At 37.7% G+C, this 16,211-nt stretch overlaps 2 protein-coding genes and 1 non-coding gene across 4 annotated transcripts; 2 read left to right on the top strand and 1 right to left on the bottom strand.

Moving 5' to 3' along the window:
• Positions 1-2,583: 2,583 nt before the first annotated feature.
• trnal-cag lies at positions 2,584-2,666 on the top strand. Its single transcript has one exon. It is a non-coding gene; the product is annotated as a tRNA-Leu (tRNA).
• Positions 2,667-3,726: 1,060 nt separating this feature from the next.
• LOC120792828 (plasmolipin) lies at positions 3,727-11,484 on the top strand. The gene is made up of 4 exons (XM_040132196.1): positions 3,727-4,236; positions 7,897-8,070; positions 8,863-8,979; positions 9,979-11,484. The coding sequence occupies exons 1-4, from the start codon at positions 4,072-4,074 to the stop codon at positions 10,084-10,086; spliced, it is 564 nt and encodes a 187-aa protein (XP_039988130.1). The 5' UTR covers positions 3,727-4,071; the 3' UTR covers positions 10,087-11,484.
• Positions 11,485-11,512: 28 nt separating this feature from the next.
• LOC120793325 (ADP-ribosylation factor-like 2 binding protein) lies at positions 11,513-15,976 on the bottom strand. Of its 2 annotated transcripts, none has more exons than XM_040133298.1 (7): positions 15,894-15,976; positions 15,383-15,452; positions 14,589-14,650; positions 13,908-14,014; positions 13,569-13,654; positions 13,214-13,310; positions 11,513-12,573 (listed from the first exon to the last, which is right to left on the bottom strand). In XM_040133298.1, exons 2-7 carry the CDS (start codon positions 15,418-15,420, stop codon positions 12,475-12,477), a joined length of 489 nt encoding a protein of 162 aa, XP_039989232.1. In that variant the 5' UTR covers positions 15,421-15,452; positions 15,894-15,976; the 3' UTR covers positions 11,513-12,474. The 2 variants fall into 2 exon arrangements, with proteins under 2 accessions (XP_039989232.1, XP_039989230.1); XM_040133296.1 differs by having other exon boundaries at positions 15,820-15,944.
• Positions 15,977-16,211: the final 235 nt, after the last annotated feature.

A 16,211-nucleotide genomic window follows, 5' to 3' on the forward strand; every position in this document is an offset into this window, starting at 1 on the left:
ACATCAATTTATTGTTGTTGCAGTTGGTAAAGTTGGGACTAATTTTAAAGACTTTATATACTGCTGAGTAACATGTGAATTTCTTCCCAAGGATCAACAAATCTTAACCTATAATAATGCATCAGAATTTAATTGTTGATTATATTTTGTATCATTAATATGAATCTGAATCGTAACTAAAGTTATTAAACGAATGATTTGGAGTAAAAAGTACAATAGTTTACTTCTCACTGATATCAGGAAATACTGTGCAGTACATTGTAGATTTGTAAGTTAGCCTATACATGGGCTATTTGACATTTAACAGCAGAGTGCAAGTCTTTCCAATCATCCCATTTCAGTTTATAGTTATGGTATATTCCCACAGCAGTTCCTGAACCATCAAATAATGTCTACTGGCTTCTATCAAACCCAAATGAGAGAACTAATGTGCCTTAATGCATAACGACAACTGAAATGTTAGGCCTGCTTGTAAAGATAAAAGCATTACCAACTAAAAAAATTGCACAGTAGGGCACAGACCTCCGCTAAGGCCAGTGTCATCAACATACATAAGACTTCAAAGAAAAAACTGAAATTAATAATAAATGATCTGGATCTGCCCCAAAATTGAATGGGTTCTTCCACGGCCCACGCCCCATCCCTCTACCAAGTTCGGTGCAAATCAGTTCAGTACTTTTTGTTTAATACTGCTGAAGAATAAAAAACAACATACATGGGTGATTACTTAACTTCCTTGGCGGATGTAACACCACTGGGAGGAGAACAGTAGTATAGATCGATTACCTCTGTAGGGCTTTTTTTTTCCTTTTTTGAGAAGGGAGGTCCAAAATGGGTTTCCTAATGATTTCGCAACAAGGAATTCACACTGGTCTGAAGAACAAATAAAAACTAATTTTGTTGAGTAACTGATAAACACTTAATTATTTTACTTTCAATGAATAAAAGGCATAAAATTAAATTACAATTGCAGGCATATATATATAAACTCTTCTCTAGGAAATGTATAGAAAACTAAGGTAGAAAAAAGTGCTTTCAAGTATTGGTTGAACTCCACAGAGTTATAAAAGTATCCTTCTTCATTCTTGAAAAAGTTGTCAGAAAGGGTCAGTACCTGCATGACTCCAGATTAATAAAGCATACAGAGACGGTCACTGCTGACCTCTGTCAGTCAAATGATACCAATGAGTCCTGACCAAATCATCAGTACTTGGATGTGTGAATCTCATGTGAAAAATCATTTTTCTTCCAATGTAAACATTATTTTTAACACATCAGTTCAGAATAATGCCAAAAGTACAAATTCTGTAGATTTTATTTTTTTCACTTCAATATTAAGGTACTTATTGTGCTTGAGAATATATGAGAGAGGAAAAATCACAAGCAGGGTTCCAAGGTTTCAGTCAGAGCCCTGCTAACTCAGTGGGAACCTGGTTTTTCTCCTTAAAACTTTGCTTCCAACAAAACATAACAGAGATAACAAATGTAGATATTTATATGATAGGCTGAGTAGCGGAGGAAGTCCTCAGATCCTTTACTTAAGTAAGAGTACCAAGGAGTCACGAGATAAATCTAGGGGGTCCTGAGATGAAGAGAAAAAAGTACTGCCACACTTTTTTTAATGAATATTTTGGGACTTTTCTTTAATCTTTGCTTTTCTTTGCGAAATGTTGCATACTTTTACCTCTTTGGGCTTCAAACAGTTATTAAGGTGAAACCATGTGAGAAGCTTTGGGAGGAAATTATTCTTATCTAGAGTTGCTAATTAATAGACATCAGAAACATAACAGGGGGCCCCAACTACACCTTGCTTTTTTATAAGGGGTCACAAACAAAGTTTGAGAACCACTGCTTTAATATTCACCAGTGCATTTTATGTAATAGTATTATAGTGCGTTTTTTAAGGAAAACATTAGTCTTAAAAGTAGTAACTACAGATGTCAGATAAAATGTAGTTGAGTAAAAGGTACAATTTTCCCTCTCAAATGTAGTAGAGTTGTGGGCCTATAAAATGGATATGCTGAAGTAAAGTACAAGTACCTCAAATGTACAGTAAGTATAGTAATTGAGTAAATGTACTAGGCTAAATAAAAATGCAAGCAGTAGTTCATAGGTTTTATTGTCGTTCCCCTATCATGGAAAAAAAAATATAGCCTGTCCTACATCCAGTGGTTGAAGAAGAGTCTTTCGCGTGACAAGGTTTTGTATGAGTAATAATAATCGGTCGACCGATTAGGATTTTTTTCCTGAATCTGCTGTTTTCCCTTCCTCCCCCTAAAGGCGGGGGTCGTCCAGCGGGCTAATTCACCTACTGCCCGATGTGTGTGTGTGTGTGTGTGTGTGTGTGTGTGTGTGTGTGTGTGTGTGTATGGTCGTGAGCAACGGGTGCTGCATTCAGAAGTCACGTTAATGTTGAAAGCATACGGTTTCAACTGTAGGGAGGTATGTACCGCTGCTGTGCCGCAAAAATGATAATCACTGTCTTCCGGGTTATTCCCAAATACCGTGGTCTAAAAACAGGTATAGTAAGAAAACACCTAAGGTATAATATATGTAGTAAGATTTTCTTTCACCTCTTAACAAGTCAGGATGGCCGAGCGGTCTAAGGCGCTGCGTTCAGGTCGCAGTCTCCCCTGGAGGCGTGGGTTCGAATCCCACTTCTGACAGTAGAGTTTTTTTTTTTTTCATCAAAACAAATAAAATATCATGTCAGAAGTATTTGTATCAGGTGCTCCGCAGAGAACATCGCTAAACATATTGATTATAATGCAATAACTGTGTTGTTCACCATCTAGGAAATTTGAATTCGACTACGCTTAGGAAAAGCCGAACAATTAATCCCTCCACAAAGAAAAAAAAAACAGGAATAAAAAGATGTGAATAAATATGACACTATCATCCATGTATGTTCGAACTGTATGATATGCTGTATCATACAGTTCAGCTGTGATATGCTTTTTGTTAGTTAAATCTTTAAAACTGCATCACATTTTATGAACTGATCATTTATTTGGTGCGTAAAATCTTAATCTGAAAAGTAACTATAAAATATTTAACTATAAAATGGAAATACTCAAGTAAAGTACAAGTATTTCAAGATTGTACTTAAGTACAGTATTTAAGTAAATACTTTACACTACTGATGTTTGTTATGTATGTTGTATGTACTATAGTTATGTTTTATTACATATTCATGTCATACTGTGTGTTTAATAAATGTGATGGGGAAATGATGGCTGCTTTATTATATTTATTTATTTAATGTTTTTTTTATTTCTTTTATTTTGGACTTTCAGTGTTTGAAGTAGGATGAAATCCCAACACAAAATGTTTCCACACTGACATTTTGGACCAGTTGCTTGTAGGATTTTGCTTTTGGGTTAAAAATTTACAGCATGCTATCAGGTCATATGTGTCATTTATTAAAACTCAGTGCAGCAGTACATCAAGCCTTTGTCTTATCAAGATGCAGGTATGCACATATATACACATGCACACCAAGAGAGCGATACTGAGCCCTTTTTTGTATTTTTTTTCTCCCTCCACTTTCTTCCTCTTCCCAGTTTTCAAACACATTAATGAGTTACTCAGGTGAAAGGCCTCTGACAGTCATATGGGAGGTGCCACGGGGAGACCAGATAGAGATAGGATGACGAAACATTCGATGTGTGTGTGTATGTGTGTGAGAGAGTGAGAGAGAGAAAGAAAGAGAAAGAGCAAGGTGTAGAGAGACTCACACACCATCACCATTACACACCTGTCAGGGAAGGTGGAGCAGTAACAACTGAATATCTGAACCTGGAGATTTCACTGGAGGGCTCCTCTTTAACTCATCGGACTGTTTTTCTTTTTTTTTTAAAAATCAAGACTTTGTACATATATATTTAATGTAATATTTGTGTTTTGGAGTTGATGTAGTGAACGGTTACTGAATCCCAACATTCAGGTATTATCTGCAGGACTGAAAACTGCTCTGGAAAATTTCCATCAAAGCCATTCTCACAGCCTGAAGGAGTTGGTTGTCAGCGTGGCTGTTTCCGAGACATCCATCTTCGGATAAACTGCGTGATCATGGCAGACTTCCCGTCGAAAGTTACCACGGAGACCAGCTCCCACAACGCCCACAGCTCTCAGCAGGGGGGCGACAGCCTCCGAGGGCTCGCTGTTAATGTCACCAGCATGATGGACATATTCTTTATCCGGAGCATCCCAGCCATCCTCATGATGGTTGAAATAGTATGTAACAGCAACTTCTGCTCTGTCTTTTCTATTGTGTTTCCGTTGAGTACATTATGAATGAAACCACCAGTGATTTAAATTACAGATTATTACAGATTATTAAAGGATATGTTGGCAATATAAATAGTTTTTTTTATCATCAAAAAAACAATGAGATAGTCCATATCCCAAAATCTTCTGACTTCCTCTCCCTGTCTGCTGCTCTCAACCTCAGGTTCATTTTCTACGACTGAAACTGAAGACTTAAAAAAAAAAAAAGGTCATAAATACTCTTGGAAGGCTAAATAATTTCCTAAAAAAGCTGGTCTCTGTCATGTTGTTTTAGCAAATGTTACTCATACAAAAGTAAATAGTTAATTTGTTGAGGACTAGATTTAGCTGCAGATTAATACACGTTTGGTGCTCTAGATAGTATTATGGCAGCAGGATGGTATATGAGCAATTAAGTGAAACTAAACTACAGTGCCAATGTTGATTGTAATGAAGGAGCGTGTTGCCCAGTGTAACAGTGTGGCTCATTGGCATGTTTTTAACAGTTTTTGGACAACAGTGAAGCACAGAAGCACAGAGAAATAAGCTATATCAGGTTTTGGCCACACAGGCAGTACTTTTTTTTCAGTTTTGTTTCTTTCCTGTTATTTGATGACAGTAAGAAAAATATCAAATAGACTTATCCACTTAACTCAATGATAGTAGTATTGGCCTGCTATTTTTTTTTTTTTTTTTGCATCTGTCCATATTTTATACTAAAAGTAAAAGTTCCCCTTTAGTAATTGTCACATTTTACTCTCATATATAAGCAGCACCAGTATGTTAAAAAAAACTGGAAGAACTTGTGTGGATAGAGCACGAATCTAGGATCAGTAATATAAACAAGTTTGCTAAATATAGATCCTTTTATACTCATTATCGAGGATAAGTTAAAGGCAAACTGCACTTCGATAAACTTAACATTAACATAAACATTACAGCAGCATATAGCGGCAAGATACATTTGCATATCGGCACTCTTAATCTGGTGCCACAGGAATTTGAAAGCTTCAGTTTGTGCATCATAAATGTCACTGACTATCTATCAACAAAAACATGACTGTCACCATTCAAAGCCTCTGCTTTTTTCTTTGCCGTATGAACACAGTTTGACTGTGAGACAGCAGGGCAGGGTTGGTTATGTTTCTCTAACGCTTGGTTCTAAGACTGAATGGAGTACAGAAGTAATCAGGATAACATTACTGAGCTTCAGCTGAAACTCATTTCCCCCTTCAGTGATATGTTTGCGTTAGGCTCTGTCCACACAGAGGAAATGTGACTTGCTGGATGACTGACAGGTGCAGGAGATCTTTGTCCCCTGGAGGCCCCGTTCCCTCCTGACCATCCCATTATTACTAAGAAACCTATATAGCACTTCAAGGACAGATGGACCACTGCTAATGATTATTCTGTATATGACTGTTAAACATTTGCCACCCTTTCATGCTTTTTAGTTGCAAGCTTTATTGGCTTTTCATGGTGCTGTAGTAGTAGGGCCAGCTAGGCAGAAGTCAGCAGTAGTGTACTTTCGCTGTATTCAAAAGGTTTATTAAATCTGTTAATGTTTGCGAGGTGCGGTAGGTAATCCTTAAGGTCAGAATAAGGCTAACCTTTGACTACTTAATTACTCAGTAATAATGAACTGAATTTCACATGTATCAGCATTTCCCCCGCAAATGACAAGTAGAAATGCCATCCCTTAATATTAACGTTTATAGACAGCAACCTTGGCCTATAATGAGTGTTTCTGGAAGTGTTTGTTTGTATGAGTGTCTGTGTGTATGTGTGTGTGTGTGTGTGTGTGTGTGTGTGTGTGTGTGTGTGTGTGTGTGTGTGTGTGTGTGTGTGTGTGTGTGTGTGTGTGCAGGTAAACAGGCTTTCCTTACAAGTTATTCCAGTTTGAATAAACCAGGAATACTAACCTATCTTGACAGGGATTCTTTACACCCAGCTCTAATGTACCCATACAGGTCCCCAGCTGTCTTTTGCAGTGGCAAATGGCCTTGCAAAGTTTAAATGGCTAGAGTTATGCTGTCCAAAGGTTAATAAGCAGGGAACATTGTCTCACAATAGTAAAACTAGAGTAAGTTTAGTCATAAAAGAAAAGCCATAAACGACATCTTTATCTAATAAAGTACAGCATGTACTGTAGGTATTAATACAATGGTATTTAACACTATTTTGCTGATGCCGAGCAATATTAGCATTAATTTGGAGTTTTGTTTTTCGCCACACAACTATTGTCAGTCCAATATTAAAGCTGCTTTAAGCTCTGTTTTAGTCTCCACCAACTCCTGAGTGAAAAATCTGGCTATTTAGCTCCCGAATTCTTCTCAGTTTAATTTAAATCTCAGTGAAAGCTTGTATGAAACAGTTTCCCACTGCCAAACTATTATTTAAAGGGTTTGTCTGTTTTTTGTGGACTTTCAGCCTGATCTTCAGTTAACAGACCTTTTTCCAGTCATACCTGCATTTAACAGAGTTGAGAAAGCGTCAGCTGTTTCCAAGGATTATTGAAATGAAAATCAGTTAACCTAATCTCTAAAAATCACCTCATGTAACATCACGAGTTTGACTGAGCTTCTATTTGATAGCGTGTCACAGATTGTGTGAGTGTGTGTGTTCGTGTGTGTATGGCAACATCATTTTCCATTTTCCCTACACAAACACATACATGTGTAATACATATATAGGTAGAAACAATACAAAAAGGGGAAAGGAGCTGAAGCACCAAACCTCTTTCTTTCTACAACACTGCATTCATTCATCTGCCATTAGTGTTTAATTCATAGAACTTTCAGCTCCTTGTGCAATTTTAATAAACAATGTGTCCCATGCATACCGCATTGTAAAAAACAACTGCATGATATACATCATAAAGACTGAAGCTTGTGATAGGGTGCATGGTTTAACTTCATAGATGCCTAAACATGGGCCGTGAAATACGGACATACAGTACGAAATACAGACAAATAAAGTTAGCTTGCAGGTGAACATAGTGGAGCATTTACAGCTAAAGAGTCAGATAATTCCCTCAGGAGTTGGTGGATACAAAAGCAGCGCCAAAGGTAGATTAAATATTGGACTTACATTCATCAGGTGGCGAGAAACATGAGTCCAAAAATTGCTAATGTTGCTCTGTGTTGGCTGTGTGTTTCATTAGACAACTGTTTGCTAAGATGTTAGCTGCACCAACTTAACAGGGTAATAATATGTCAGTGTTGTGTTTACACAGATTTGAAAAAACTTGAGTTTGTCTTTTAACGGTTGTATTAGCATGTACTTGTGTGAGGTAGAGGCTACAAGTTGTCCCCAGTGTGATTTCAGTTACACACATTTATTTAATAATTACATATTAAGGCTTTTAAAAATCCATTTTTTATTTATTTACAGTTTCAGTTTTTATTATATATATATATATATATAAATTTATTTATTATACATATATATATATATATATATATATATATATATATATATATATATTTATTTATTTATTTATTTATTTATTTATATATATACATATATATATATATATATTTTTTTTTTTTTACCTGTAAGTGGCTTCCTCACTTCACCTCGCTCTGCTTCTTTGTTGGCCTTTCCTGTTTTCTCTCACCTCTCTAGTTTCTGGGGCTGCTCCAGTGGGCGTTGATAGCCAGTGCCCCGTACACAGTTGTGCCAGCGTATGGCTGGGTGATGTTTGTGGCCATCACTCTATGGATCCTCACCACCATCCTCTTCTTAATGATCCTGTTTAGTGCCCAGCGAAAACTCACTGCTGTCCCCTGGCCACTGACGGTGAGCGGGGAGGCTGGAGGGGAGGAGGAGGAGGGAAGGGAAGGGAAGAAAGGTGGAATGAAGGAAAGGTTTTGAGACTTGTTTTGCTCGCAGAGAAAAAAAATTAGTGTTTATTCCAGGGTATGAAGAAAGTAGCTCAAATGTGCTTTTATGTAGCAGTTTCTGGCCTTGAAGTCCCTGAAAACTTGATTTCAGGGATTTGAAGTGTTTAACACTGAAATTGCTAACCACTTCAAAGCAGTGAGAAGAACACAGACAAAATGACACAAACAGAAATCTGTCATGTGAAATCACCAGAACTGGTCTACTTTTGGCAGAAAATTGTGTGTTCACATAGGAGCCCGTCGTTCATAGTAAAAATTAGCCTTTTAAAATGATGCTATTTCCTTCAAGTCACCCTGAGCAGTTGTCATTAGTTGTATCCAGGTGCAAACACTTTGATGAGACATGAACTCTGCTGTCTCCTAGGCATGATCTTAGGATACTTGGTCTTCAAATGCATTTGGGAAAAGGTGGATAAACAAGAATAAGGCAATAGGATTTAGACTCAAGGGTCAATGCCAAGGATCAAGGATCATTTTGATCAAATGAAAAGACAAAATAGGACCATGAAGTAGGTTATGAAATTGCATTGCCAGCACAGTGGTTCAAGGAGAAAGAAACCAACACAAGGAAATGAGGAGGTAGGATTTAGGAAAGCAGGCAAGGATAAAAGACAAGAGAGGGAGGTTAGGCATATGTGTAAGGAAAAGCTCTGAGAAAACGCAGCTAATGTTTCTTCTCTTCTGCTAGGTGATGGTGTATCATGGCATAGCCACGGTCCTCTATCTAACTGCCTTCCTGGCCAATGCTGCATCTGTCAGGCCTTTCCACCTCAGCTCTTACTATGGACATATGGGAGCCGCCGCTGTAAGAAGCCTGACACCGCTCACACTGACTTGCATACAAAGAGCTGGTTAAATATGCAAGAAACACTCCAAGATCTCACTCCAACATGTCAGTTACGTTCCTATTTGTCTGCTGTCAACAGACAAAAATCTATGTTTTACCCTCTCTCCTTCCCTCTCCCTGCCATCACTGTTTGGCTAGGTGTATTTCTGATGGCATGTTTACTTATCAGGCTGTGGTAAGTGCACCAAAACTTGAAGAAAGGAGAGAGGCAGAGTAAGATGGAGGAGGGTGAGGCTTTCTTATCATTATCATTTCCTAGCATCTCATTTCTCACTTGGCTGGAAAGCACGTCATGTGCCTTTGTCACCCTTGTACCACAGAAGCCACTTGCTCCTCCCCTATGCTGTTTAAAGGCATGAGTGTTCAATTTAAAAAAAAAAAAAAAAAAAAAAAGATTTGGGGTGTGAAGTGAATGAACAGGAGTACATAGAGAGGTAATGTGTGTGTTAGATTAGGGACTACGGGAATGCATTACGTCACTGATGGGTCCCCACAAATATAGTAAAAAAAAAAGTTGTGTGTGTGAGGGAGAGAACTGAAATTGCGTACTACACATGGTCAGTCGCAGGAAATGCAGGCTCGATAAGCTGTTTTTTAGTCTCTCCCACAGGCTAAAGTCCATGCTGGTGTACAGCTATGGTAGCATTTAGCACATGATTTCACACACACACACACACACACACACACACACACAAACACACACACACACACACACACACACACACACACACACACACTGCATTTACAGTAGATAATGCCCAATTAGTGCATTGTTAAAGCTCAGAAGCAACAAGCATCTTTAGAGATGTGAATACATAAAGATGTCCATTTACCTTTGATTTATGCCAGCTTTTTTGAGACATTTGCTGCACTGCCTGAAGTCATTTAAGAGGTGTGATTGTCTCTCCTCTCCCTGTTTCAGTTCCTGTCGATGTCCCTGTCTGTCTTTTTCCCCAGTTCTTCGGTGCTGTAGTGACTCTGGCGTACGGGGCCAGTGCTTTCTTCTCCTTTTTGGACTGGAAGGGAGATGGAGGAAACGCTGCCACCAGCACAGTGCCGACCTAGGACTCTAACCTGTGATGCTGCTCCTGGGAAAAGACTCCTCCTGTTTTCATTCCTACAAGATACTGTTGTGATTTGGATAGTCTAGTGTTGATACTCAACCTTCAACACACTCTCACTTGACTATTACTGCTGACTCTGGTAACCAAATCCTGACCTCAGCCTATCCCTAGTATTGACAATACGATGAAACCTAAACCTGATGTTTACACATTCATTTTCAGTCCAACTCAGTAAACTTCTACCTTCCAGCTGTGAGAATAACTTGAATATCAACACTGGATTATCCAAGTAGAATTTGCATATTGATTGTATTTCAGCAACACAATATCAACACATTATTTCTTTGAAGGGGCTCTGGCTGACGGCACTGTGGCCTCACATTCAGGCCTTCTTAAAATAATGTATTTATTAACACTACTGTAAATCCATAACTAAAGCTGAGGGTTTCTTCATTTACTGGTAAATCAATTTGAAACCAGTGGATATGGCTAAAATTACTAGAACGAAAATAGAATCATTTGGGACAAAAGCTGTAATTACTAACTTTGTGGCAACAACTTGTATTTTTTCGTCACAGCCATAAAAGGGGTCAAAAATGTGATGTGTGCATGGATAGTCGGTGACATACAAATCAGATTTGCAGCATGAAATGGAAAATGTTTCCATTCCTTTCTGAATGTGGGGTGAGAGGGAGGAAGAAAAGATCCAGCACCCTGGTTACAAGCACTTACTAAAAATTTGACAGCTCAAACTTTGACACCAAAGACTTTGATTTTAAATATTTCTAGTGTGGACTCCTAGGGAGTGTGTTATGTCTAGCGTCCGCTATCCATTAAGGAGAAACATGAAGAAACATAATTGCTGAGTTTATTATGTAGTTTTTGTTTACAGAGTATGGTGTTACTCTCATAAACTGACAAAGCAGTGGAGGAGGGTGTGATGAATGACTGTTTTTGTTGTATCCGTGTCCTGCGGTAATCTCTTTTTATTTCCTCTCCTGAATATCCAGACAATTGGCCTGTGCTCACATTGAAACTTATCAATTAATTTCATAAAGGAAGTCAAAGCAGTGATGAAAATAAAAATGTATATATGTAAGGTTGAAGATTGCAAAATATATAGTATTAATCAAAAAATTCCTAAAGTTGACATTCTGAGTGTTCCCTTCTTCAGTGTTTCTGCAGGACATTAATGACTCCTTCGGTGATTCAAATTTCATTTCATTAGTGACTCACTGAGTTGTGAAAAGTGTGCAACATATATTTCTGAATTTTATCAAACATTGCTCAACTCCTGTTGTACTGTATGTGCCTTTACGAAATAAGTTGTGTTTTGTACCAAGAATTTGAATACTAGTGAAACCCTGTTGTTAGTGCTGGGACTCAACCATGCACTTGTTCAAATAAAGCACTTGGTGATTTCAACGTAAGGCTTTTACCAGTTTATTTGGAAACATCTTTTTACTAACAAATGTGACATCAACAGTATTTCATCAGTCAAATAAATATACTCTTACAGTTAAAACTGTCATGTTAAGACAAGTAGAAAACACTTTGACATTGTACTGAAAACTATACTGTAAATCTTATTTCTGATTGCACACACACGTTCGCACACACACACAAGCACTATATACATTAAAAATCACTTTGACAGGCACAAAACTCAATGTAATGGGTTTTCAAACTAACCAAATAATTAAAAACTTAATAAAACATATATTAGTTCTGCTATTATCTTTTCCTATGAACAAAAGATACAAGGCAAAGAGAGCAGATTCAAACATTCAGTCATATCAAATGGTTTCCCTACTTACTGAGGGATCAGTTTACGATCTGTTTTCAGTTAAGACTCAGTAGGATGACCTGAAATCACAAGCATTGGCCTTGTACAAGCACCTGAATTTTGGGTTCCTACTCCCCAACCAGGCAGAACTCATCAATATTAAATCTTAACAAAAATACTTGTGAAAAAGAGGATGATTGTAAAATTAGGATGAGGCCTCACTCACTTGCAAATCCCTGTTTAAGAGATGTGAATTTTTCAAGCAAACATTATGTCCAGTGCAATGGTTGGAGATTAGAAAGACGTCAAAACCTTTCATCTTCCCTCTTTACCATACAGAGAGGCTCTTAAACACACATACCATCCCACCCACCACATAAAACATATGGGAATGCATATATGAATTTGCCATTATGGACTATTTGTGCACAGACTGTAGATTTAGATGTAGAGTGTATCCTCAAGCTCACCATCAGGGTACAAGAGTCACAAACACCACTGACCACAAGCTAACAACTTTCTGAAGGCCCATGGAAAAATGTTTTACATGAACACATGGAGGAAGAGGCAATTCAAGTGTTTGACTTTTCCAGTGTGTGAGTGTCACGGTGATTCATTAAAGCTGGTGTGTTTGGAGCCTGCAGGGGTCAGAGATGTGACCACCAGTCCCTGACTCAGGTCCAGACCTCGGCCCTCCTTCTCCTAGAAACACAGATTCATAAAGCTGGTATTAAAGCAAAGCACTTCACAAAAATACACGCACACGCGGAGCAGGTTGTCGGCTTAATTTTAAATGACACACAGCCATCAATGAGAAAAAGTTGTCATTACAATAAGTAGCCCTGTAAGAGCCAGTTAAGCACATATTTGTTTTGCAAATTGTTTATGTTGTTATTATTGAAGTTCATACAACAGTTGATGTATATTTTAACAGAGTATTATAGTTGAATACAGTACATATATTTTTTCTTATTTATGAAATATTTGTTTCTTATTCTTGAGGTGTAGAAAAGAAGTTTAGGATCAATGTGGTGCTAAGTAAGATGTAGAGAATTCTACAAATTCTGGATCAAAATAAACTTTTGACCGTTTAATACCATGTTATACACTGTAACATTGTGTAAATGGTAACAGAACATCTTTGCTCCCTGGAATTCTAAGTACCTACCCCACAGAGATCAGTTTATAATTATGGATTATAGCATCAACTGTCAATAAGCCCACTTGATGAGGGAGTAAATCCTATGTTAAATTTAAAAATCTGTTGTTTCTTTGCTTAAATTGTGCTGGAATTCTCAGCAAAGCAAGGTTTAAAGATTTTGCAAGCTTCAGGACAACTCACAGCTCTGTATTCCAGAAACATCTCTTTGAAGGCCATGAAGTCAGTGAACGTCAGCAGCATGTCAAAGATGTCCCCTGGGACCTCCTCTTTGTGTTGCCTGCAGTCATAACAGAGACATACAGTATTGTGAATCGCATAATTATTTTCAGTGAACTGGTGTGCCATCTAGTGGCCTGCTGCAAAATAACATTTCTTTGGAGCAACAGGTGCATCAAACAAACTACTGGGTGTGCTGACTGGTTGCTGTCACTGACGCCATTACTGCCACCAACTGAATTTAAATGTAGGAGTTGCTGTAAGAAGAAACAGACAGAATGAAATGGCTTCCGGAAAGAGCTGTGGTGTCACATCTTACATGAGCAGCTCTATGAAATTGTTCATTTGGAAGCCAGGGATCCTCTCCATCAGCTGCTGCTCCAGGTGTTTCTCCAGCAGGTCAACCTACACAACATACATGAGTTAATGAGAATTTGGTCTCAGTTTATCTCTACGAGTATTACAGACGTTCAGTACAAAGTTAGAATCTTTGATAGAGCTGTAGGTTGAAATTATATACTGTATGAGATATTATACTGTCATATTGCTCTGGGTAACTGTGTATTAGACTTAGACAAGGCTATATAAATCAGATAGGATATATTGCTCAAAGACAGGTGTGTTACATTCGAACACAGTGAGTTGCCCAACACCTCACATATTCATTGAAGATGGGCGTGTAGCTGAGTTTGTTCTCGTCAGAGTCAACAAACTCCAGGTAGTGTTTCTCCATGAAGCTTTGCTGAAGCTGCTGAAACTCCCCCTCTGAAAGAATAGTAATGGACAGGTAGAGCATCACATATCTTCACCATTAACTGGTTAAACACTGAAGATTTCTATGTCTTCAGCTGACTTAGCATACTGGCGTTTTTAAAAAAAATAAGGATCAAATATTTAAATCTTTTGCCTAGGTACACTTTTCTGTCATACCCACATAGAATAAATGTTGGATATCTTAGTTTTTCAAATGTTGGCCACTCAGATTTTTTTTTCATAGTATTTTCCCTAAAAGTCATACACATTTCTCTTACAGATCAAAAATAGACAAGATTAACTGAATTCATTGAAGTACTTTAACAACTTAAATCCCAATTTCTTTATTTAATGCATGATGGAGGCCACTTTTCTCACATTCAGTGGCTCTATCCATTCTTTTTCTAAGCATAAAGACTATTGAGACGTGTTTTACAAAATAAGACAATGACAATCCCTTCTTACTGTCAAGTTGCTGAAAAATTAATCTCACACAAACAGTATGACTGAAACCCTGTAAAACTGTTTAGAAAAGACTGACAAAGTACAACATTTTTAAAAAGAGTGGTTTCATCTCTAGTCATACCCATGATGATGTCCTCTATGGAGCCAATAACAGCATCAAAAGCGGCATCTGCAGCTGAGGAGCTGGAGGGAGAAAATGAAGGGATAAAGATCATATCACTTAAAGGTAGAATTCATGAATTTGACTCACAACAGCAGTAAAAATTGTTATATTATTAACTCAGAGCCGAAGTGGGCCTGTTGTAAACCTGTCAACTCAAAAGCCATAAATCTCTGGGTTTAACAGCATAACAGACTGTGTGAAATCTTTAATAAGGCTAACACAGCTCCTGCTCAGTCATAGTTGCTGTACAGTATATGCTATAAGAAATATGCAGTATATTACTAAATCACAGATAGGTATTTATTGTGCTTAATCTAGCTGTAAACGTAAGACGTGAACTTCAGTCTCAAAAATGAGAACTTGAGACTTGACTTGGCAGCTGTGACACATGACTGCCTTTAGTCTTCTCTTGAGCCTTTAAAGCAAAGACTCAAGTATCAAGTTTTGACCTGGTAAAGTCAAAAAGATAAAGAAAAATTACTAAAGACAGCGACATACAGGTCTTCCATTACCACACAGCTTGAACGTTTCATTTTTGGGGAGAAAAAAAAATTACACAGCTCCAAATGGAAACCGTTCAAATGCTGCATGAGCCATTAGACACTCAAAAGACTTGAAATGCATCTTAAATTGAAATTTGCTTCTTGTGACTTGTGACTTAGACTTGCCCTACAGTACTTGATTTGACTCGAGACTTGTTATGACAGACTTGAGACTACACTTGGGTTTTAACCCATATTTAGACAACCCACCTGGAAATAGCGAAGTTTTCTTCGTCCATGTCAACCATTTCTACGATGTTCTCTCCACAGCTCCTGACATCTGGAGAACGAGGGGAGGCGACATGTAGATACGCATGTTTTAGTAACGTTTGCCGTTAGATAAAACCATAGACTGTATATAAAACAAATCAGCTAGCTGTCAAGTGATAATCTTTACAACAAAGGCAATACTGACGTTCAGTCACAAAGCTGCCCGTAAGACCTGATAAGCTTGGGTCGTTAATGAACAATAACGTCAGTTAGCTGACTGGTTAAGTAAATGCTAGCTAACGTTAGCTAAACACATGTAACCTTAAATGAATACTGTCAAGTGTTAGCTATATTTCGAATTTTTCCGAAGTAAAAGTATTACTTTACACATTTCTTAATTTGCATTAATGTTAGTTAAATGAATTTAATGAAATTACTTCGTTCCTGGATGTCCATGTTGTTTAAATGAATCGTTTCAGTGTCTGGTAAATAGTGAACGTAATTCTGTTACCAAGGAAACGCCGAACATGTGTGAGCCTTTCCGTACCATCGGGTAGAACAAAATCTGTGCACGTTGGTTCCTACCTGTGAACATCAGGGAGATTATAGAAATGAGACAAGTTACTTTGTAGACCGATTATTTAAGTTCCCTTGCTTTCTGTGCTGGAGCTTCACTTAAATGGGAAAAAATAATATAATTATTAACAGTGTAAGTATTGGTATCTACCTCGGCTTTGCTCGATCGTTATTTCAAGAACAGTCTGTGTAGATACAGTAAAGTAGTAAAGTAAAAACAATAGAACATAAAGCATTAAAGGATTTATGATCA

This window comes from Xiphias gladius, chromosome 8 (assembly GCF_016859285.1).
Source record: "Xiphias gladius isolate SHS-SW01 ecotype Sanya breed wild chromosome 8, ASM1685928v1, whole genome shotgun sequence".
Lineage (NCBI taxonomy): Eukaryota > Metazoa > Chordata > Actinopteri > Istiophoriformes > Xiphiidae > Xiphias > Xiphias gladius.